The sequence below is a fragment of the Rutidosis leptorrhynchoides genome, chromosome 11 (genome assembly GCF_046630445.1).
Source record: "Rutidosis leptorrhynchoides isolate AG116_Rl617_1_P2 chromosome 11, CSIRO_AGI_Rlap_v1, whole genome shotgun sequence".
NCBI classification, from domain to species: Eukaryota; Viridiplantae; Streptophyta; class Magnoliopsida; order Asterales; family Asteraceae; genus Rutidosis; species Rutidosis leptorrhynchoides.
Window position 1 is genome coordinate 23,257,292 of NC_092343.1, and position 24,557 is coordinate 23,281,848.

General features: G+C 34.7%; 2 protein-coding genes across 3 annotated transcripts in view; both read right to left on the reverse strand.

Moving 5' to 3' along the window:
* The window catches only part of LOC139876628 (uncharacterized), a 121,383-nt gene that overhangs the window by 43,999 nt on the left and 52,827 nt on the right, over positions 1-24,557 (reverse strand). The gene's annotated exons all lie outside the window — the stretch shown is intronic.
* On the reverse strand, positions 16,049-23,979 carry LOC139877748 (uncharacterized). 2 transcript variants are annotated; one of them, XM_071865173.1, is made up of 7 exons: positions 23,947-23,979; positions 23,792-23,856; positions 23,380-23,506; positions 23,111-23,296; positions 22,955-23,013; positions 16,766-16,823; positions 16,049-16,257 (listed from the first exon to the last, which is right to left on the reverse strand). In XM_071865173.1, the coding sequence occupies exons 3-6, from the start codon at positions 23,473-23,475 to the stop codon at positions 16,820-16,822; spliced, it is 345 nt and encodes a 114-aa protein (XP_071721274.1). In that variant the 5' UTR covers positions 23,476-23,506; positions 23,792-23,856; positions 23,947-23,979; the 3' UTR covers positions 16,049-16,257; positions 16,766-16,819. The 2 variants fall into 2 exon arrangements, with proteins under 2 accessions (XP_071721274.1, XP_071721273.1); XM_071865172.1 differs by having other exon boundaries at positions 22,915-23,013.

Below are 24,557 nucleotides of genomic sequence, written 5' to 3' on the forward strand. Positions count from 1 at the left end.
CGAAGAACGTTCCAAGAATGTCTTGGTTTATAAGAGACTTTCGTTTGAAAGATGGGGGATATCACATTGGGAAACCCATAAGTTACGATGTGTTTACTTTGACGCATATATTGCGGGGAACCCAAATGCTATTTTACGCAACGGGTTAAGAAATTATTTTGACTCAATATATCCGAATATTGGACTTCGTGATTTAGAAAAAGCGGCTAACATGCAACATAAAGAAGCATGTTATGCTTACGGATTAGTAATGTTCGCTTCTCACCAAAGTGAGAACAAGAACATCGGGCTACAACTATTAAACAAAACATTTCCACAAGTGACGGAGTCGGTAATTGGGGTAAGAAATGAGGTTTTTAGATTATTACGGGACTGTTGGACATTACGTAACCCTCGTCCCTTTGATGACGTTACAACACGCTGTCTTATCAACGGCCATCACGGTTATGTTGCACAAGACCAAGGATGGGAAGTAGTCCTAGTAAAACCAGAATGCATGACTTGTTTCTGGACGTATGAATTACATGTCTTTATTGCCTTTGCTGAACGACTTGTGTACTAGCTAGAATTATCTTCACAACTATCTTGTATCAAAGTTATTGTGTGCTATATTTCATGCTTTATGTAAAATAAGCGGTATTGTAAGTTTGTAAAATATTGTATAAAAGTTTGAACGCGAAATATTACTATAATCAGTTTTTCATATAGAATTGTAGTAGTTGAATTGTATATTAGCTACTAAGTATGAACTTAACGGGTAGGTACTACCCGAATTTAAACTTATAAAACGCTAATATGAAGAAAAAGCTTTTATAAATGAGTTCATATTATGCTATGAAATACTATTAACTACTCTTAATATTCTGTATGATTAACTTGTTCCATTTGACTATTTTGAAGGAAATGGCACCGACTACTCGACACACCGTGAATATGAATGAAGAGGAATTCCGTACTTTTCTAGCTTCAAACATAGCCGCAGTACAGGCTGCGCTACATACCAACAATAACCTTGGATCTAGCAGTACAGGAAATCGTGTAGGATGCACCTACAAAGAATTCACTGCCTGCAAACCTGTAGAATTTGATGGAACCGAAGGACCGATCGGATTGAAACGGTGGACCGAGAAGGTCGAATCGGTGTTTGCCATAAGTAAGTGTACTGAAGAGGACAAAGTGAAGTACGCTACGCATACCTTCACAGGTTCTGCGTTAACATGGTGGAATACCTATCTAGAGCAAGTGGGACAAGATGATGCGTACGCACTACCGTGGTCAGCATTCAAGCACTTGATGAACGAGAAGTACCGTCCCAGAACCGAGGTCAATAAGCTCAAGACAGAACTTAGAGGGTTACGAACCCAAGGATTTGATATTACCACGTACGAAAGACGATTCACAGAATTGTGCCTATTGTGTCCGGGAGCATTCGAAGATGAGGAAGAGAAGATCGACGCGTTTGTGAAAGGATTACCGGAAAGAATCCAAGAAGATATAAGTTCACACGAGCCCGCCTCCATACAACAGGCATGTAGAATGGCTCACAAACTAGTGAACCAGATTGAAGAAAGAATTAAAGAACAGACTGCTGAAGAGGCCAATGTGAAGCAAGTCAAAAGAAAGTGGGAGGAAAACGGTGATAAGAATCACCAATACAACAACAACAGCAATTACAACAATAATCGCAACAATTATCCCAACAATCGCAACATCAATCGCAACTACAACAAACGGCCCAACAACAACAACAACAACAACAACAACAACAACAACAGCAACTACAACAATCATCCCAACAACAATAATAACCGCAACAACAACAACAATCAGAAGCAACTATGCCAAAGGTGTGAAAAGAATCACTCGGGGTTCTGCACCAAATTTTGCAACAAGTGTAAAAGAAATGGTCATAGCGCGGCGAAGTGTGAGGTCTACGGACCAAGGGTTAATAGAACGAAAGGAACAAATGGTGTCGGAACGAGTAATGGCGGAGCAAGTAGTGTCGGAGCAAGTTATGCCAATGTAGTTTGTTATAAATGTGGAAAACCAGGCCACATTATTAGAAATTGCCCGAACCAGGAGAACACGAATGGACAAGGCCGTGGAAGAGTTTTCAATATTAATGCGGTAGAGGCACAGGAAGACCCAGAGCTTGTTACGGGTACGTTTCTTATTGACAATAAATCTGCTTACGTTTTATTTGATTCGGGTGCGGATAGAAGCTATATGAGTAGAGATTTTTGTGCTAAATTAAGTTGTCCATTGACGCCTTTGGATAGTAAATTTTTACTCGAATTAGCAAATGGTAAATTAATTTCAGCAGATAATATATGTCGGAATCGAGAAATTAAACTGGTTAGCGAAACATTTAAGATTGATTTGATACCAGTAGAGTTAGGGAGTTTTGATGTGATAATCGGTATGGACTGGTTGAAAGAAGTGAAAGCGGAGATCGTTTGTTACAAAAATGCAATTCGCATTATACGAGAAAAAGGAAAACCCTTAATGGTGTACGGAGAAAAGGGCAACACGAAGCTACATCTTATTAGTAATTTGAAGGCACAAAAACTAATAAGAAAAGGTTGCTATGCTGTTCTAGCACACGTCGAGAAAGTACAAACTGAAGAAAAGAGCATCAATGATGTTCCCATTGCAAAAGAATTTCCCGATGTATTTCCGAAAGAATTACCGGGATTACCCCCACATCGATCCGTTGAATTTCAAATAGATCTTGTACCAGGAGCTGCACCAATAGCTCGTGCTCCTTACAGACTCGCACCCAGCGAGATGAAAGAACTGCAAAGCCAATTACAAGAACTTTTAGAGCGTGGTTTCATTCGACCAAGCACATCACCGTGGGGAGCTCCTGTTTTGTTTGTCAAGAAGAAAGATGGTACATTCAGGTTGTGTATCGACTACCGAGAGTTGAACAAACTTACCATCAAGAACCGCTACCCACTACCGAGAATCGACGACTTATTTGATCAACTACAAGGCTCGTCTGTTTATTCAAAGATTGACTTACGTTCCGGGTATCATCAAATGCGGGTGAAAGAAGATGATATTCCAAAGACTGCTTTCAGAACACGTTACGGTCATTACGAGTTTATGGTCATGCCGTTTGGTTTAACTAATGCACCAGCTGTGTTCATGGACCTTATGAACCGAGTGTGTGGACCATACCTTGACAAGTTTGTCATTGTTTTCATTGATGACATACTTATTTACTCAAAGAATGACCAAGAACACGGTGAACATTTGAGAAAGGTGTTAGAAGTATTGAGGAAGGAAGAATTGTACGCTAAGTTTTCAAAGTGTGCATTTTGGTTGGAAGAAGTTCAATTCCTCGGTCACATAGTGAACAAAGAAGGTATTAAGGTGGATCCGGCAAAGATAGAAACTGTTGAAAAGTGGGAAACCCCGAAAACTCCGAAACACATACGCCAGTTTTTAGGACTAGCTGGTTACTACAGAAGGTTCATCCAAGACTTTTCCAGAATAGCAAAACCCTTGACTGCATTAACGCATAAAGGGAAGAAATTTGAATGGAATGATGAACAAGAGAAAGCGTTTCAGTTATTGAAGAAAAAGCTAACTACGGCACCTATATTGTCATTGCCTGAAGGGAATGATGATTTTGTGATTTATTGTGACGCATCAAAGCAAGGTCTCGGTTGTGTATTAATGCAACGAACGAAGGTGATTGCTTATGCGTCTAGACAATTGAAGATTCACGAACAAAATTATACGACGCATGATTTGGAATTAGGCGCGGTTGTTTTTGCATTAAAGACTTGGAGGCACTACTTATATGGGGTCAAAAGTATTATATATACCGACCACAAAAGTCTTCAACACATATTTAATCAGAAACAACTGAATATGAGGCAGCGTAGGTGGATTGAATTATTGAATGATTACGATTTTGAGATTCGTTACCACCCGGGGAAGGCAAATGTGGTAGCCGATGCCTTGAGCAGGAAGGATAGAGAACCCATTCGAGTAAAATCTATGAATATAATGATTCATAATAACATTACTACTCAAATAAAGGAGGCGCAACAAGGAGTTTTAAAAGAGGGAAATTTAAAGGATGAAATACCCAAAGGATCGGAGAAGCATCTTAATATTCGGGAAGATGGAACCCGGTATAGGGCTGAAAGGATTTGGGTACCAAAATTTGGAGATATGAGAGAAATGGTACTTAGAGAAGCTCATAAAACCAGATACTCAATACATCCTGGAACGGGGAAGATGTACAAGGATCTCAAGAAACATTTTTGGTGGCCGGGTATGAAAGCCGATGTTGCTAAATACGTAGGAGAATGTTTGACGTGTTCTAAGGTCAAAGCTGAGCATCAGAAACCATCAGGTCTACTTCAACAACCCGAAATCCCGGAATGGAAATGGGAAAACATTACCATGGATTTCATCACTAAATTGCCAAGGACTGCAAGTGGTTTTGATACTATTTGGGTAATAGTTGATCGTCTCACCAAATCAGCACACTTCCTACCAATAAGAGAAGATGACAAGATGGAGAAGTTAGCACGACTGTATTTGAAGGAAGTCGTCTCCAGACATGGAATACCAATCTCTATTATCTCTGATAGGGATGGCAGATTTATTTCAAGATTCTGGCAGACATTACAGCAAGCATTAGGAACTCGTCTAGACATGAGTACTGCCTATCATCCACAAACTGATGGGCAGAGCGAAAGGACGATACAAACGCTTGAAGACATGCTACGAGCATGTGTTATTGATTTCGGAAACAGTTGGGATCGACATCTACCGCTAGCAGAATTTTCCTACAACAACAGCTACCATTCAAGCATTGAGATGGCGCCGTTTGAAGCACTTTATGGTAGAAAGTGCAGGTCTCCGATTTGTTGGAGTGAGGTGGGGGATAGACAGATTACGGGTCCGGAGATTATACAAGAAACTACCGAGAAGATCATCCAAATTCAACAACGGTTGAAAACCGCCCAAAGTCGACAAAAGAGCTACGCTGACATTAAAAGAAAAGATATAGAATTTGAAATTGGAGAGATGGTCATGCTTAAAGTTTCACCTTGGAAAGGCGTTGTTCGATTTGGTAAACGAGAGAAATTAAATCCAAGGTATATTGGACCATTCAAGATTATTGATCGTGTCGGACCAGTAGCTTACCGACTTGAGTTACCTCAACAACTCGCGGCTGTACATAACACTTTCCACGTCTCGAATTTGAAGAAATGTTTTGCTAAAGAATATCTCACTATTCCGTTAGATGAAATCCAAATCAACAAAAAACTCCAATTCATCGAAGAACCCGTCGAAATAATGGATCGTGAGGTTAAAAGACTTAAGCAAAACAAGATACCAATTGTTAAGGTTCGATGGAATGCTCGTAGAGGACCCGAGTTCACCTGGGAGCGTGAAGATCAGATGAAGAAGAAATACCCGCATCTATTTCCAGAAGATTCGTCAACACCTTCAACAGCTTAAAATTTCGGGACGAAATTTATTTAACGGGTAGGTACTGTAGTGACCCGAACTTTTCCATGTTTATATATATTAATTGAGATTGATGTTTACATGATTAAATGTTTCCAACATGTTAAGCAATCAAACTTGTTAAGACTTGATTAATTGAAATAGGTTGCATATAGACAATTGACCACCCAAGTTGACCGGTGATTCACGAACGTTAAAACTTGTAAAAAAACTATATGATGACATATATATGGTTATATATATAGTTAACATTATATTATGATAAGTAAACATATCATTAATTATATTAACAATGAACTACATATGTAAAAACAAGACTACTAACTTAATGATTTTGAAACGAGACATATATGTAACGTTTATCGTTGTAACGACATTTAATGTATATATATCATATTAAGAGATATTCGTACATCATAATATCATGATAATATAATAATTTAAAATCTCTTTTGTTATTATAAACATTGGGTTAACAACATTTAACAAGATCGTTAACCTAAAGGTTTCAAAACAACACTTACATGTAACGACTAACGATGACTTAACAACTCAGTTAAAATGTATATACATGTAGTGTTTTAATATGTATTTATACACTTTTGAAAGACTTCAATACACTTATCAAAATACTTCTACTTAACAAAAATGCTTACAATTACATTCTCGTTCAGTTTCATCAACAATTCTACTCGTATGCACCCGTATTCGTACTCGTACAATACACAGCTTTTAGATGTATGTACTATTGGTATATACACTCCAATGATCAGCTCTTAGCAGCCCATGTGAGTCACCTAACACATGTGGGAACCATCATTTGGCAACTAGCATGAAATATCTCATAAGATTACAAAAATATGAGTAATCATTCATGACTTATTTACATGAAAACAAAATTACATATCCTTTATATCTAATCCATACACCAACGACCAAAAACACCTACAAACACTTTCATTCTTCAATTTTCTTCATCTAATTGAACTCTCTCAAGTTCTATCTTCAAGTTCTAAGTGTTCTTCATAAATTCCAAAAGTTCTAGTTTCATAAAATCAAGAATACTTTCAAGTTTGCTAGCTCACTTCCAATCTTGTAAGGTGATCATCCAACCTCAAGAAATCTTTGTTTCTTACAGTAGGTTATCATTCTAATACAAGGTAATAATCATATTCAAACTTTGGTTCAATTTCTATAACTATAACAATCTTATTTCAAGTGATGATCTTACTTGAACTTGTTTTCGTGTCATGATTTTGCTTCAAGAACTTTGAGCCATCCAAGGATCCATTGAAGCTAGATCCATTTTTCTCTTTTCCAGTAGGTTCATCCAAGGAACTTAAGGTAGTAATGATGTTCATAACATCATTCGATTCATACATATAAAGCTATCTTATTCAAAGGTTTAAACTTGTAATCACTAGAACATAGTTTAGTTAATTCTAAACTTGTTCGCAAACAAAAGTTAATCCTTCTAACTTGACTTTTAAAATCAACTAAACACATGTTCTATATCTATATGATATGCTAACTTAATGATTTAAAACCTGGAAACACGGAAAACACCGTAAAACCGGATTTACGCCGTCGTAGTAACACCGCGGGCTGTTTTGGGTTAGTTAATTAAAAACTATGATAAACTTTGATTTAAAAGTTGTTATTCTGAGAAAATGATTTTTATTATGAACATGAAACTATATCCAAAAATTATGGTTAAACTCAAAGTGGAAGTATGTTTTCTAAAATGGTCATCTAGACGTCGTTCTTTCGACTGAAATGACTACCTATACAAAAACGACTTGTAACTTATTTTTCCGACTATAAACCTATACTTTTTCTGTTTAGATTCATAAAATAGAGTTTAATATGAAACCATAGCAATTTGATTCACTCAAAACGGATTTAAAATGAAGAAGTTATGGGTAAAACAAGATTGGATAATTTTTCTCATTTTAGCTACGTGAAAATTGGTAACAAATCTATTCCAACCATAACTTAATCAACTTGTATTGTATATTATGTAATCTTGAGATACCATAGACACGTATACAATGTTTCGACCTATCATGTCGACACATCTATATATATTTCGGAACAACCATAGACACTCTATATGTGAATGTTGGAGTTAGCTATACAGGGTTGAGGTTGATTCCAAAATATATATAGTTTGAGTTGTGATCAATACTGAGATACGTATACACTGGGTCGTGGATTGATTCAAGATAATATTTATCGATTTATTTCTGTACATCTAACTGTGGACAACTAGTTGTAGGTTACTAACGAGGACAGCTGACTTAATAAACTTAAAACATCAAAATATATTAAAAGTGTTGTAAATATATTTTGAACATACTTTGATATATATGTATATATTGTTATAGGTTCGTGAATCAACCAGTGGTCAAGTCTTACTTCCCGACGAAGTAAAAATCTGTGAATGTGAGTTATAGTCCCACTTTTAAAATCTAATATTTTTGGGATGAGAATACATGCAGGTTTTATAAATGATTTACAAATAGACACAAGTACGCGAAACTACATTCTATGGTTGAATTATCGAAATCGAATATGCCCCTTTTTATTAAGTCTGGTAATCTAAGAATTAGGGAACAGACACCCTAATTGACGCGAATCCTAAAGATAGATCTATCGGGCCCAACAAGCCCCATCCAAAGTACCGGATGCTTTAGTACTTCGAAAATTATATCATATCCGAAGGGTGTCCCGGAATGATGGGGATATTCTTATATATGCATCTTGTTAATGTCGGTTACCAGGTGTTCACCATATGAATGATTTTTATCTCTATGTATGGGATGTGTATTGAAATATGAAATCTTGTGGTCTATTGTTACGATTTGATATATATAGGTTAAACCTATAACTCACCAACATTTTTGTTGACGTTTTAAGCATGTTTATTCTCAGGTGATTATTAAGAGCTTCCGCTGTCGCATACTTAAATAAGGACAAGATTTGGAGTCCATGCTTGTATGATATTGTGTAAAAACTGCATTCAAGAAACTTATTTTGTTGTAACATATTTGTATTGTAAACCATTATGTAATGGTCGTGTGTAAACAGGATATTTTAGATTATCATTATTTGATAATCTACGTAAAGCTTTTTAAACCTTTATTGATGAAATAAAGGTTATGGTTTGTTTAAAAATGAATGCAGTCTTTGAAAAACGTCTCATATAGAGGTCAAAACCTCGCAACGAAATCAATTAATATGGAACGTTTTTAATCAATAAGAACGGGACATTTCATTAGGTGACTCACATGGGCTGCTAAGAGCTGATCATTGGAGTGTATATACCAATAGTACATACATCTAAAATCTGTGTATTGTACGAGTACGAATACGGGTGCATACGAGTAGAATTGTTGATGAAACTGAACGAGGATGTAATTGTAAGCATTTTTGTTAAGTAGAAGTATTTTGATAAGTGTCTTGAAGTCTTTCAAAAGTGTATGAATACATATTGAAACACTACATGTATATACATTTTAACTGAGTCGTTAAGTCATCGTTAGTCGTTACATGTAAATGTTGTTTTGAAACCTTTAGGTTAACGATCTTGTTGAATGTTGTTAACCCATTGTTTATTATAACAAATGAGATGTTAAATTGTTATATTATCATGATATTATGATATATAATATATCTTAGTATGATATATATACAGTTAAATGTCGTTACAACGATAATCGTTACATATATGTCTCGTTTTGAAATCATTAAGTTAGTAGTCTTATTTTTACATATGTATTTCATTGTTAATACACTTAATAATATATTTACTTATCATTTAACATAATTAACCAAGTGTATCAATATCTTAATATGATTCATATGTACCTAGTAAGACGTTGTTATAACGATAATCGTTATATATATCGTTTTCGAGTTTCTTAAATTAATAGTCTCATTTTTATGTATATAACTCATTGTTAAAATACCTAATGAGATACATACTTATAATAAAATCATGTTAACTATATATATAACCATATATATGTCATCGTATAGTTTTTACAAGTTTTAACGTTCGTGAATCACCGGTCAACTTGGGTGGTCAATTGTCTATATGAAACCTATTTCAATTAATCAAGTCTTAACAAGTTTGATTGCTTAACATGTTGGAAACACTTAATCATGTAAATAACAATTTTATTTAATATATATATAAACATAGAAAAGTTCGGGTCACTACAGTTGGTATCAGATTTGAGGTTCCAAAACCCTTCCATATGTGAAATACCAATTTTGCCCTTCATTTAACTCATTAAAAGGCTGAAAAGCATCAGATCGTGCCTATCTCCGCGCCGCGGAGTAAACCCTCCGCGCCGTGGCTTAAAGGGTGATTTTAGTTCACATTTCAAGCTTTCTGACCCTCAAAATAGGCAAAATCCGCGCCGTGGAGATTCTGGTCGCGCCGCGGAGTTAGCCTATTTCATCCGAACTTCAGCAACTTGTTTTGGCCATAACTTTTTGACCGTAACTCTGTTTTTGATGAATCAAATATCGTTGGAAACGTAATAAGATTTCCTTTCTAATGGTAAGGTTTTGAAACATCAAATCAAACTTTATTTGGGGTTGAAAAGGTACGTACACACCTTGTAACTCAAACAACGTCCAGTTTTCTTCGACATTCGAACAAGCAACACGTACATGCTTGGTACCCTTCATACACGCATCGTACAACCATCTTTATACAATTATACAACCCTCCATTCAACCCTTGTATACTATATATATATACACAACATATATACTTACTCGATACACATATGTATATTCTTTACCTATATATATATATATATATATATATATATATATATATATATATATATATATATATATATATATATATATATATATTCGTTATACGTCGTACGTGCTCTTCACATATACATCGTACGAATAAACGGGTCTTACAAACCTAATATGTGATAGGCAGTTTTTTTCACCTATTTTATCTCCCTGACTTGGGAGTCCCGCCAACGGTTGCATTCAACCGGAGGGTTTGAATTCTGATCGCTTATTCCTCCTTTCTTTAATCGGAGAACCCTTCTTCTTCGTTTTTCCCTCTTCCCTCTACGCTTCTGACGGTCTTTTCTCCTATTTTCTTCTGTCTCGGTTAGTAACCCTAACCCTAATTTTCTACTCAACATGTCCGATACGATTTTTATTGGAAGATTGGAGTGGATTTCTCACAATTTGCTCAAAGATACCTTCGGTAAGTTTGGACTAATTGAGGAGTTCAAATTGTGGTCGTTTTGGCGTTTTGTATTTATCTCTTTTGAAGAAATTGACGATGCTAATTCGGCGATTGAAGAGATGAACGGTTCGAAGGTTTTCGGTAAACCGATTTTTGTTGGACTCCACTTTTACACTTGTTGAAATATTTGAATCTCTATCGACATGAAGCCAATTAACTGTTGTTCATTGCATTTTTTGGGATCGTCTTCCACACCTCAAAACTTCCTGAGAACTTTGAGCTCCTTTTTGAGAACCATAGGTGAGTCAATATTTTCAAGGACGTCAAAATATCTTCATTAAGGATCACATTTCTTCGCCCAATTGATTCGTGAATCAATTTATTACGCCATTTCCACATTAACCATAAGAGAACAAATTACTATATCTAAATGATTACAATAAGAGTATGATGATGAAAAGCGTACAACTCAAAAGTAAGAGTATGACGATGCTAAGCGTACAACTCGACAATGATTACAATAAGAGTATGACGATGATAAGGCCTTGAAATTGACTTTCGGTGAAAAAAGTAGATGTGTCGTTCAGTGTTTATTTCAGTTTCCAAAACAATTAATTTGAGTTGCAGCGGATAGATTTTTTTTACAGTAAAAAATAGTTGTTATTCAGATTTGGTCGATGTCTACCTAGCAACTTTGGACCACCGACGCCGTCGTGGTGTTAACTGACATTGGCTTATCGACATCATTGAATATCTACGATGAAATGACTCTACCACACCATGTGCTCTAATCACTAATATAAATTCAATAAATTATTGTCTCTCATTACTTAACAATCTTAATTCTCCATTAAACGCTCAACATATCTCTCTTCAAAAGCATTAGTCACGGGTACCCAAATATCTTGTTAGCGATGTCACAAACATCTCGCCGGAGGTCCGACTGGCCTACATATGATGCTTTACGTAACTTATATGAAGTAGTAACTAATGAAATCCTCATGTATGAAATTTTGAATTAGGGATGATGGTAAATTGATATTAATTGAGAAAAATGATAGCATCTATAGTCACATACCCACATCCATTTTAACTTCCTATGTATTTGATCTTGTGTAGTAAAAAAAAAAATGAAATCGCAAACTAGTAATACCAAGTGCTTCTTTAAGAGGTGAATGTGTGTAGTCGCGTTCACTTTAAATTTATTATCGTACAACACTGTTTTATATTTGAATATACGAAGTAATAACATTATAACACATAAAATTATCTCGTGTAGGATGTATGCATATGTTGTCACATTATAATACTTTGTGCTCCGTAATTGATACCGATCAGTAACTAATGAAATTTGTATGTATGAGATTTTAATTTAAATTAAAACGATGGTAAGTTAGTAATAACAGTGAAAACAGGGGCTGATTTGAGGGTGTTCAACATGAACGTTTACACAAAGCCCATAATCTGAAGGGGCCTATAATCGAACAATATTTACTACTAATGAACAATATTGTTATGACTGATTTTTGTACTTAGCATTATTTTTTAGTATGCAGTTAACTTACTCTTACAATTGTTTGTAACTTTTGTATACTAAAGGCCTATTTTTTAATAACTGAACATGGCTCATATGAAAAATTGAAATCGACAGGACGTCTGTGAGTGAAAATCTTAAAGATTTACTATTGGAATGAACGCAATAAACTTCAAAATATTGATCTCGTCACCTCCTCTCTTAACCTTCGTGTTGAATACACATTGAATTAAAATCACATACCACACATGTAGGACCGATCCATATAACTTTTAATTTAGAAATATGGAACCATTATCTCATTCGACTCCAATTCACTTCTATGAGCATATGCATGAAATATAAGAACATTCACAAATTATTCAGCACAAAGTAACTAAAGTGGCTATACAGAAACAACATTGCAATGCCAGTGATTTTTTAGAACAAAACCCGTCGTCTTCCCAACATGAAATTAACCCAGCGATCTACCATACGAAGCAACTTGAAAACCATAGTAAATCATCCCTTCCGAATTTATTTACTAACTCTAAGCAAACCAATATCCACCATAATATTTTTTGCATTATCAATATGTATATTGTTTTTTTTAAACAGTACGAGGATGACCCAGGGGACTTAACCACTCACGTGTTCATCTCCCACAGTTGCATAACCCGCCCCCAACTGCTGCTTAAGAGTAAACCTGGCTCAATCCGAAAGCATGAAAGGTAAAACCCCCTCCCCATTGCCCCCGCAACGCGATGTGCGGAAGGCACCCTTGGGTGCAATTCAAGGGTAAAGGGCAACCTTGTATGCAATGTTGCACTCCACGGAACTTCTGACCCCTCGCTAAGAGAATCAGACAACTACCACATGAGCTACTAGGTGAAATCACAAAGGGTTGAGATCATGTCTTTCTTTAAGAGGTGAATGTGTCATTCACTTTAAATTAATTAAGGCACAACACCATTAATGAACATCTCATAAAAACATCAATATAAAAATAAAAATAGGTATAAATTATATGAGCATATATAAATCAGAAACTTAAGAAAACGGATAAATATGTTGTTATCGGGATGCCGACAAACATTCCAACAACAAGAAGAACTATATATATATATATATATATATATATATATATATATATATATATATATATATATATATATATATATATATATATATATATATATATAAATCAGAAACTTAAGTTAGCTAGCTAGCTAGCTAGCGTGGTGGTGATAGCAACTCAAGGATGGAAGACTCAGATTCACGTATGCTTATCATCATTAATTTCATAACACGGTAGGCCTCTGCATGTAAGCTATTAAAACGTGTTTGAATCCCGTCCTTTTTGGATGCTGGAGGTTTGTTCAGTAAGTCTTCTATATCACCCAACATTGAAGAAATGTCACTAACTGTATCTTTCAATTGACCAATCTGCACAATCACATCGTTCCAAGAGTTAATGATCTGTGGCATCCATACGTCTTTGAAATATACCCCCCTTGCTCATTCATATTAAACACTATTGGTGCTTCACTCTGATCTGTAAGAATTTTATTGGTCTCATCAATAATAATTTTCTCATGCTCTAGCAGCAGCATCTGCAACTCATCCATAATTTTTTGTGCTAATTCGACATTCTGCAACACTTGCACCTCAGATAAAATTTGATTGATGAGATCGTGTGGCAATCTGCTTAGTCTATCGCAGCCTTCTGCCTCAATTGTTACTATTTAAGCTACAAGAGAATCAGGACATACTGAACACAAGTAAGTTTTGATCATAAAAAATTCTAATTCTATCATTAAACAGGGGAAACCAATAGAAAATTATAATTTATTGTACTGTAATGCCTCTTGAAATTGTTGATTTTACCATGTAAAACAAATAAAACAAGAATAATTATGAATCGTTATGCAAATTGCATTAATAAAATAACGTTTTGTGAATATTTTTTCAAAACCCTAGCCGAATGAATACAATAATAATCAGAAAAGAAGAAAGCATACATTTAGAAGCCGCAGGATCCTTAAAATTAACCGCGTACACAAACAAGAAAAATTGAAATTGAAACCGAAACAATGAGAGACGACAGCCAGAGATTATGAATTTGTAGGGTTGGAATGATGATCTTTGTAAATTGGGGCCGATTTTTTTTTTACGGAGTTATATAAAAAAATATATACTTAATTACCCCAATCGTCCCTAACCTTTATTATTAAATTCTGTGTAACCGCTAAAACATGTTTAGGGGTAATTTTTTATAGACTTAATTACACGGACAATGCTTGTGGGTTGCTAAAAAAATACATGGATAGTCCAAACTTGATTTTGACAACATGAATAGTCCACAAGTATACATTGTTTGTACGGATAGTCCAATTTTGTAATGTCCATTACTTATGTCCGCATCGCTGTATTTTTTGGCTCCGTCATCCGCCGTCTCTGTAGCTCTAATGGTGCTTACTTGGTGAAAGAGATCTGGATTTCTTTAGGGCTTCTACTTTTATTGGTAAGAAATCGGAAAATGAAAAACTTAGTTTATTTTTTCACTTCTTGAATTCTTTTATCACGACCTTGAATCAAGATGGTGTTGGACGAACCAAATATGTGTATAGATCTAGTAAAGATGAAACAACGACGATGGATGATGATGACGGTTGAAAAATACGATGGATGATGAGAGTGACGATGGATGATGATGATGATGATGATGATGATGGTACAAGTGATTTCATGATAGTGATTTTAAGGAGGTATTTGATTTTGAAGGAGTTAAATTGGATATGGAAAAATGAGAAGTAGAGGTTTTTAAAAGTGAAAGAGGACAAGAATGGATAATGACAAAAATATCCTCATGTGCTTTTGGCACATGCCATGGCTTAACAGAAAATTTAACGTCTGTCAGATGGCTGGACTATCCGCGAACGAAAATGCAAACTTCTGGACTATAAAGTTGAAAAAATCTGGACTATCCGCGTGTTTTTGAGCAAATCACAAGGACTATACGTGTAATTTTGTCGTTTTTATATTTAAATTGATTTTAGTTGGCTTAACACAAAAAATGAAACAATATCGGTGATTATTAACTATTTATTAATTATTAATTTTATTTATGATCTACAATTACAATGTAATAAGAGAAAAAAATGCGAGGGGTCTTTCAAACTAAATCAAATTTTAGAGTTCATAAAATTTTTCTTCCTTCCTCCAAACGTCATCTGGTTCACTTGATTAAACCATCGATCAATATACCTAAAAGCCGGAAGTTACAACAAAGATGAATCATGAACCCCGGGAATCAATTTAAGAAAACATGAATCGTCGTAATTAATTTTGACATTTTTTCTGAGAGCGAATCGTTATAGGTTAGTTCGAAAATTATGCTCTTTGGTCAATAGTTCTTCTAAACTTGAGTTGTGTGCTAGTTAACTACGGCCTGGGACCAGTTGGGCCTGCGACGTGTCTTAACGGGCCAGTTCACACTGATTTCAGAAGTGTCGTTGACACGTGTATAGTAATAATTTGATCCAGTACTTATAGTTGTAGTCACAGACAGATTAACACAAATGGAAATAACGACAATTGACATTAACATCCAGTAGCATACTCTCAATTCATAGCTTCCCAACTTCAATTTCCACTCACACTTATCTAGTTTCAAACAAATTTGTGAATCTGTGAGTAATCGCATCTCGATTTTTAGTGATTTCAGTAATTTTCTGAGGTACCTATTTTTATTTACATCACATTGTATAACACCCAGATCTTTTTTTTAAATACAGCGGAAGACCAGTTTATAGATATATTATATAAACATGTATATGTATAAAATCCCATTAATAATAAACACGTCAATAAATAAATGACCGGGTATTATATTAAACATTAAAACAGCTTTTAATATAAAAGACACGACATCAGAGTTTCCGGCTTTGTCAAACATATCTTCCAACATCCCATCTTCACCCTGATAACTATCATACAACATATCCATAACCTGCAGGGAAGATGTGGGTGATTAGCACGATGTTAAGTGAGTGCAACTAACTACAAGCAATAGCATACAGGAACCGTCATACTAATCATGTCACCTAGTCTAACACATAAACATCACCCAAGTGCCATCTAAAGAGATTCTGGTGGCTCGGCCAAACCATTAACCACCAGCTGATCGAACTGGGGCTTACCAGAAGTTCCTCCACCACCGTGTTGTATATATATAATCCACACGCGACGGACGCGTCATTCACATATATATACACCACGATTGACTAGGCTACCACATGAGGAACCCAACCCGCAGGTTGATCTCTCCTACCGAGGCTACCACACAATAGGGACGCACTGGGCTTCAGCAGACAAGCATCAACTAACACGCAGTCATCACAACGTACTAACTAATCACAACGTACTAACTAACCACAACAGTATGTATATCTAACAAGCATGGTAATCATAATGTAACATGTTACTCTATACTATATACTCCAGTTAGTCCCACTCACCGATACCGACATCACTCGATAGTCTAATGTCACCGAGTCTTCTCCTCGTCTGTATCACCTGAAAACAATACTCACAAGTTAGTAATCGTACTCCAATACTAACTATATCACAATTACAGTATATATATATATATATATATATATATATATATATATATATATATATAAACTAACACTTACATATATACCTAGACAATATGTATACGTACCCACATATATGCATATTCACACACACACACACACACATATATATATATACACATACATATATACATATATACTCAATCATAACTTTAAAACAAGTCATAACATCATATATTCATCATTGGATAAGTCTACAACCTAATTCCATTCAATAACGACATTCAAGTGCGTGCAAAACAAGACATACACTCTAAACCCCCTTTTTCTGACCAAATTAAAGTTTGATCTACCTTCTTAAAAGTTTACCATTGTAAAGTACTCGTCAATACGATTCCAACGATATTTGATTTATCAAAAACGGAGTTACGGTTTGAAAGTTACGACCAAAACAATTTAATGTTGAAAAGACACACTACCCACTGAAAAGACACACGGCCGAGTGTCTAGAGACACACGGCCGAGTGTCTAGACACACTACCGAGTGTCTAAAGACACTCGACCGAGTGTGTTCTTGAGCTGCTGAAACTGCAAAAAGTGACGGGTTTAAGCCATATTCGACCAATTCTTGCTCCAGGACTCGTTTTTGACCTCAAAACTTACCACATCATGTTTATATAACATTTAGGAACATAAACCCACAAATATTACATCAAAACAACAACAAATTTAACCAATTTGACATCAAAACCCACTTTGACAAAAACCTAACTTTAATCTCATTTCAAACATGTTTATGATCGATTGACAGTACATGAAGCTCATATAACATACTTAAATCAGTTTATCAACATCAAACAAGTCTATCTAACACTTATGAGCAAGATTCAAGTCCAAAAATGCACTTTATACAAAAACCCAAAAATTCACATAAACATGAATTAAAGCAAGAATCTGAAGCACAAACCTTAAATATAAGCTATAGATGATGCAAGAATTCAGTAGCAAGCTTCACTTGATCCAATTTCACTCTTAGATTAAATCTAGGGTTAGAGATTTAGGAGTGAAAGTAAGTACGAGATGTTTTTGGGATTTTTCTAGAGAAATCAAGAAATGAGCTGCCATATAGTATAAAATGGATTAAAATTCCATACCTCATAACACACGGGTATTTATTAGTAATCTAAAATCTTTCGTTCATCAATAGGCGACCCAAACGAAGTCCAATTTAAATAAACAAACTTGTTCTGTGACCCTTGTCACAAACTGGTCTTAACCAAATACACAAATAATTATAAACATATAATTATTAAAATCACTAATTAACACCATACATGGGCAATTTGATCATTTTCACCTAGGCCCGATCTTAGGATGTTACACATTGATCATAATTTTAGTTTATATTTAATTTTTTTATTACCTTTAATACTAGGGTTTTAAATAGATGTTCATTTGTAACAACCTCACTTTGGGACTAGTAGGTAATGACCTATTTACCCTTCTGTGTTATTAAAGTGATTTTAATAATTATGTGTTTTATAATTATTGTGTATGGGATAATGTGCGTTTTGTGACAAGGGTCACAAAACATATTTCCTTCTGTGAATTGGACTTAGAATGAATAAGTTATTAAAGATTTTGGGTTTCAGATAATTGGTAAATACCCGTGTGTTATGCGGAGTAGGGTTTCCTCACAATGAAGAAACCCAATATAGATATATGTACTGTACGTCTCATTACTTGCTAATTTTAGCAAGAACATAACCCTAAAACACACATTTGCTTTCTAAATCCTAAAATCAAAAGTGTAATTCGAAGCTTGTGATTTCATGTATCTGATTCAAGTAATTTCAAGCATCAAAACAAGGTATAAATCTCATATTTTGAAGAATTAAATTGAGTTGTAAATGAATTTTGAAAAAGTTAACTTTTATGCTTGATTCTTGCTTTGAATGTTTTTGTTATGCTTGATTGAGGTTAGAAATAGATTATATATGTGTTATATAGTATTCTTGGGTCATTGGATTGATCAAAACTTGCAGAAATCGAGTTTTGGGGTCAAAAAACGCGAAAACAGCGAGCTGGAGCTGTTCTACAGCTTCCACACGTTTGACAGCTCAACCACGCGGTTGAGCACACTTTTGAGGGATCAACCACGCGGTTGAGGGCTCAACCGTACGTTTGAGGCCTCAGACGCGCGGTTGAGCAGTGGCCAGTTTTTGGTAAAATTGAAAAGGCTGTAACTTTCAAACCGTAACTCCGTTTTTTACGAATAAACTATCTTTGGAATCATATTAAGGTGTAGTTTCTAATGATAAGGTTTTAAAACACTAGATCAAACTTTAGGTTGGGTGTAAGAAGCTCGAATTGCAGTTGTGCTGCTGTACTTGCTCAACTGTGCGTCTGAGGCACTCACTCGTGTGAGTGAAGTGTCCATTCGCACGAGTGAGACACTAAACCGTGTGAGTAGGTTTGATAATCACTAGTATAAATGATAGGTCAGCCGTGCGAGTGGGGATACTCACCCGTGCGAGTGAGCATAGTCAGTCGCACGAGTGAGACCTCATCCGTGCGAGTGACAGTGTTTGTATGTTTGGGTCAAGTGAAATTCTGACTCATTTACTGTATTGCTGTGATATTTATGCTAATGAGTAATTTGATTGAAAAGTGTACTGACTAGAGAACTGATATTTTCAGGTGATAAACGGAAAGGTGAAGGCTCAATGATATAAGACAACTGAGTACTTGTACTTCTAGGTGAGTGAGATTATCTTTATGGATGTGATTATACAGTGACAAGTATAGTGATCCGTGCCATGCTTATAATTAGACTGTGTAATAAGTCTGTGACCAATATTGTGACTATTTGTGATTATGTGCGCACCAGTGAACGTCGAGGTGTTTTGTGCGACGTAAGAGGTCAATGCTATTTAACGAGTGCGTCACGTCTGGAAGACTATACCAGTGATTCAGTAGTGTGGACTATCGGTATATTCCAGCTTGATCAGCTATGGGTTGCCGATCCTCTTGTGTATGGCTTTAAGTGATTAGTGACTAGTGCCTATAAGTTGTGCTTGATGTTTGTAGTGATATCCACCTAGATATTGCCATTCACTTAGTGTTATGCTAGTTCTCCCACAGTGTTTTGCCCTGCAGGTGTGTATTAGCAGCTTTTGGTGAATTTTGCCGGTAGCTGCAGATGTTTGACACAGTGTCACTCTGATGTGTTTTGTAATAAATTATATGGTTAAATGGCTTGTAGTAATAACGTAACACCCGTGTTTTGTGTAATCATATGTTTGTGTAAATAATATATGATACGTAAATTAATTAGTCTTCCGCTGTGAGTATCTTTAAAAAAATAAAAAAATAAAAAATGAGTAGGTAAAAAGTACGGTGTTACAATGTTCATTGATATGATTTATGATGTTTTTATTATTGATTGTAAGAATAATGATGTTTGTAAAGATATCATTAATGATTGTAAGGGCCATCTCATTGGCTTCTTCACTAGTAAACTTATTAGTATAGATATCACCGTCGTCTTCCCAACATGAAATTAACTCAGTGATCTATCATATGAAGCAACTTGAAAACCATAGTAAATCATCCCTTCCGAATTTATTTGAAAAGTCAAAGCAAACAATTATCCACCATATTTTCATGCATTGCCATATTATGTATATTGTATTTGGTGATCTTATGAAGTAAAAAGTCATGAAATCACAAAGGGTTGAAATCACGTGTTTCTTTAAGAGGTGAATGTGTATACTCACATTCACCTTAAATTTATTAAGGCACCACACCATTTTTCATCTAAAAAATGTAGATAGATATAATAACATTGTAGTACGTAAACTTGTCTCATGTACAAATAATTTGTAACAATATAAATTAGGAGTTGTCTTTAAGGAATTAATTTAGGACACATCTTTACAGCTGACTATGAAACCCAACGGGATGTTCAAATTGAACCACCATATCTATATTATGTAACCAATTAAACTAGTGGATATAAACTTTCCAACAATCAGGATTCAATATCGATAGGAGTATTATGTAACGCTAGTTAAAATTCTCGATGTGCAGAAATAATCAAGCTATAAAATAAAATTGTGGCAATAAACTTTCCAACATAAGAAATTAGCAATCCAAGTACTGGTAATTAACAATCCAAGTACCCAACGACATGAAATAGCCAGCATAAGGATTGTATTTAGACGACAAAATTACTCCCGTCGTCCTTGAACTTATATCGAAATTGCTGACGTCGTCCTTAAACTTTTTTTTTTGCTCGCGTCGTCACTGAACTTGTAAAAGATAACGTTAGTCGTCCTTCTGTTAAGTTGCCGTCTCTTTTCTCTGTTAACTAAAAGCATGTGCTAGACATGTGAGGGTAAAATGGTCTTTTCATTGTTTGTTCCTTTTAAATACCTTTAAATAAAAAACAAATTCATTAATTATTAATTTTATATTAATTAACTATATCAAAATTAAATTAAAATCAAAAAACTATTTGTACTTTTTTGTTTGTCACCGATCGTATACATCGTATACATACAAACAAACAACAAATTCCATTCCCAAATATCACTTTCATTTTCATACACAACAATATTTTCAAACACACTCATTGATTTTTATATACATATGCATCGATCAGTTGCAGAATACGGAGTATTTTTTAGCAAACCATCGTCTTCACCAGGTTCTGATTGCACCATCGTTTGTTTCTCAGATCCACACCTTCGATTGCACCTTCGATTGCACCATCATTCATCCTTCAACCTTCCGATTAAAGAAGTGGGTTTAACCGGAGTTCATGGGTCAAATTTGAATCAGATCTGGGACAGATTTGGGTCTGATTTGGATCAAATCTAAGAAGTGTGTTAATGGTGAAGTTTTTGATAGTGAAGCTGTTGATGATGACGTTGTTGATGACAATGATGCTGTTGATGAGCATGATGTTGCCGATCTATATGTCGATTTAGATTTTTGTATATATTATTGCTATATGCAATTTTGAGTGTTTGAAATAGAAGTAGAACATGGTTGATGTATAAGAAAGTGAGTTTTCTTCCCCTTAATCTTCTTCTTTTTGTTAAAATTTTGATAATCGTTCGTTAGCTAATGTTGTTGGGTTTTTAAAAAGATATATATTTGTCTCATTCGTGATCTCTATCTGCTATCTCAGCATATTACTCGAGTTTTTCTGTGCATACATGTAGTTCGAGTCAATGTGTGCTGGTGTGTGCTTGATTCGAGCTAGTTTTCATATCTGCTGCTGCTAGATGTCTTGTATCTAGAGTGGCTTGAGTTGTAATGGATCTTTGCTAATATAAATATATTTGAATGTTTGCTTTTCAAAAAAAAAAAGAAGTTATATATTTGCTAAAATGGTTGCTGCATTGAAAATTATAATTTTATTGTTTAATTGAGATTTATTTTTAGTTTTTAAAGTTTGGATTTGGATTTAGATGTGTTAATATACTACGAATAGCATTTATAATTTTGTAATGAAAAAAATAGAAGGTTAGGTGGAAAAAAAAAAAAAACTAGGGTTTGTGCAATATTGGGGATGAAGAAGAAGAAGAAGATGAAGATGAAGATGAAAGTAAGAAAGATAACATTACGTTGGTCGTCCTTGAACTGTAAAAGAGATAAAATGACATAATTGCCCTCACATGTTTAGCACATGCTTTACGTTAACGGAGAAAAGAGACAGCAACTAAACAGAAGGACGACGAACGTTATTATTTACAAGTTCAGTGACGACGTGAGCAAAAAAAAAAGTTTAAGGACGACGTCAGCAATTTCCATATAAGTTCAAGGACGACGGGAGTAATTTTGTCTATTTAGACATCTTACATATTTAAAACCCCAAATCACATATATTCCTTAAAGTTTCAGCTGAATCCAAAAGAACACAAAACTTCCAAGCAATTTCTGGTAATAGATAACAAAAACCTGAAAGCATAACAAATAGTAAAACTGAAACTATTTATTGGCATTTTTATGACAATTAATTATCATCAACTTAGAACTTAAAAAAATCAAAAACTTACAGTTTGCTTTTGCGACAGTTGAGATCCTATAGAAACTTACACATGCAACTTGGCCATCATTCGTTGTGCTGATGTGGCAAACTTAAATGCTTTCATCTCCTGCATGTTATCATACAGTTTAAAATGAACAGGAATCCCCTGTTTATCATCATATGGTACACAAAGTATGTTAATAATTTAATAATGCTGAAAGTACCTTGCGTGAGTATATCGAAACGGTAGCATTTGGTGAAGCGCCTAAAAGAAAGTTTCTAACTTGTTTTGGGATCTTTACTTTCTGTACATTCTTTTTTCGTTCCAACCTTCGTGGATAAATCTTGAGACTCGTTAACTTACCAAATGGAGAAGGTACATTTGTGACTGCGTCCACAAATGATGCAACCTGAAAAATAATATATTATATAATATATAAATTAAATTAAAATAGATATGCACATGCACGTATAAACATTAAAGACCAAATACCTCTAAGATTTCCAATCCAAGCGTAAGATATTTGACATTGTGGAACTGTTGAAGAATCTCAACAGCATAATCACCATCATCTTCAAGTGGACACATTAAGAAATCCACTTTCTCCAAACAAGACAAACTATTTCCATTAAAGTTTTCATAACGTTACCATGATCATAAGCATGGCATTGTTTATAAGTTGTTGGTGCTCTACTACTACTCACCAAAATGCTCTACAAGTACTTTAACACCAAATTGTACAACAGGGTATTGTTTATAGGGTGATGTTGTTACCAAAACTATAGATTTAACCGTTGATTAACGGATTTGATGCCTGTAGCAAGTCTCTCTTTCGCCCTGTTGTAACGGTTGGTTTTTCAAAAACTGTGGGTAGGAACCGATCAACATGTGTTTAGAAGGTTACCTACAATATGATTTAGAAGTCAACTGGCACTTTCATATGATTCCTTCATATTCACTGAAGGTTACCTACAATATGATTAAGAAGTAAATTGGCACTTTTCCACAATCATCAAATGATCAACTACAAATTAATTATGTAAAAACAAAGATAGGCACCCATAATAGATGGTTGATCTGCTCAGATATGTCCTAAATTGCAATATATAAACAAACGATGATTAGTAACGGCATATAGATAAACCTCTAATCACTATTATATGCAAGTAGCCCTGAAAAATGAAAGATAATGAAATAAAGGTATAATGATATATACAGTAATAAAATAGATTAAAGGTATAATGATAAAGCTTCAAAAATCTCCATATGAACCCAAGTTAAATCTTCAACATTTATCACTGCCTTCACATTATCGGATCCGGCAGTGCCGGAACAACTGACGAAGAGGCGATTTTGACCGTAATTCGTTTATATCAAACATAGTAGAAAACATTATATTATACCAAACAATATATAATCTCTTTTATCAACATTCATCAACATATAATAATAAAGATAAACACATCAATTATAAGCAAGCAATCAACCATGTAAGGGAATCTAAAACACATCAATTATACAGTAATAAAATCGATTAAAGGTTAAGATTGTCATTAATTACCAAGATTGAAGCGTGCTTGTCTGATTGAAGCGTGCAATCGATGTATTTTGGTTTGCAGATCTAAAACACCCACATTATAACTGTAAGACTTTTTTTTTCTCCGTTGGTC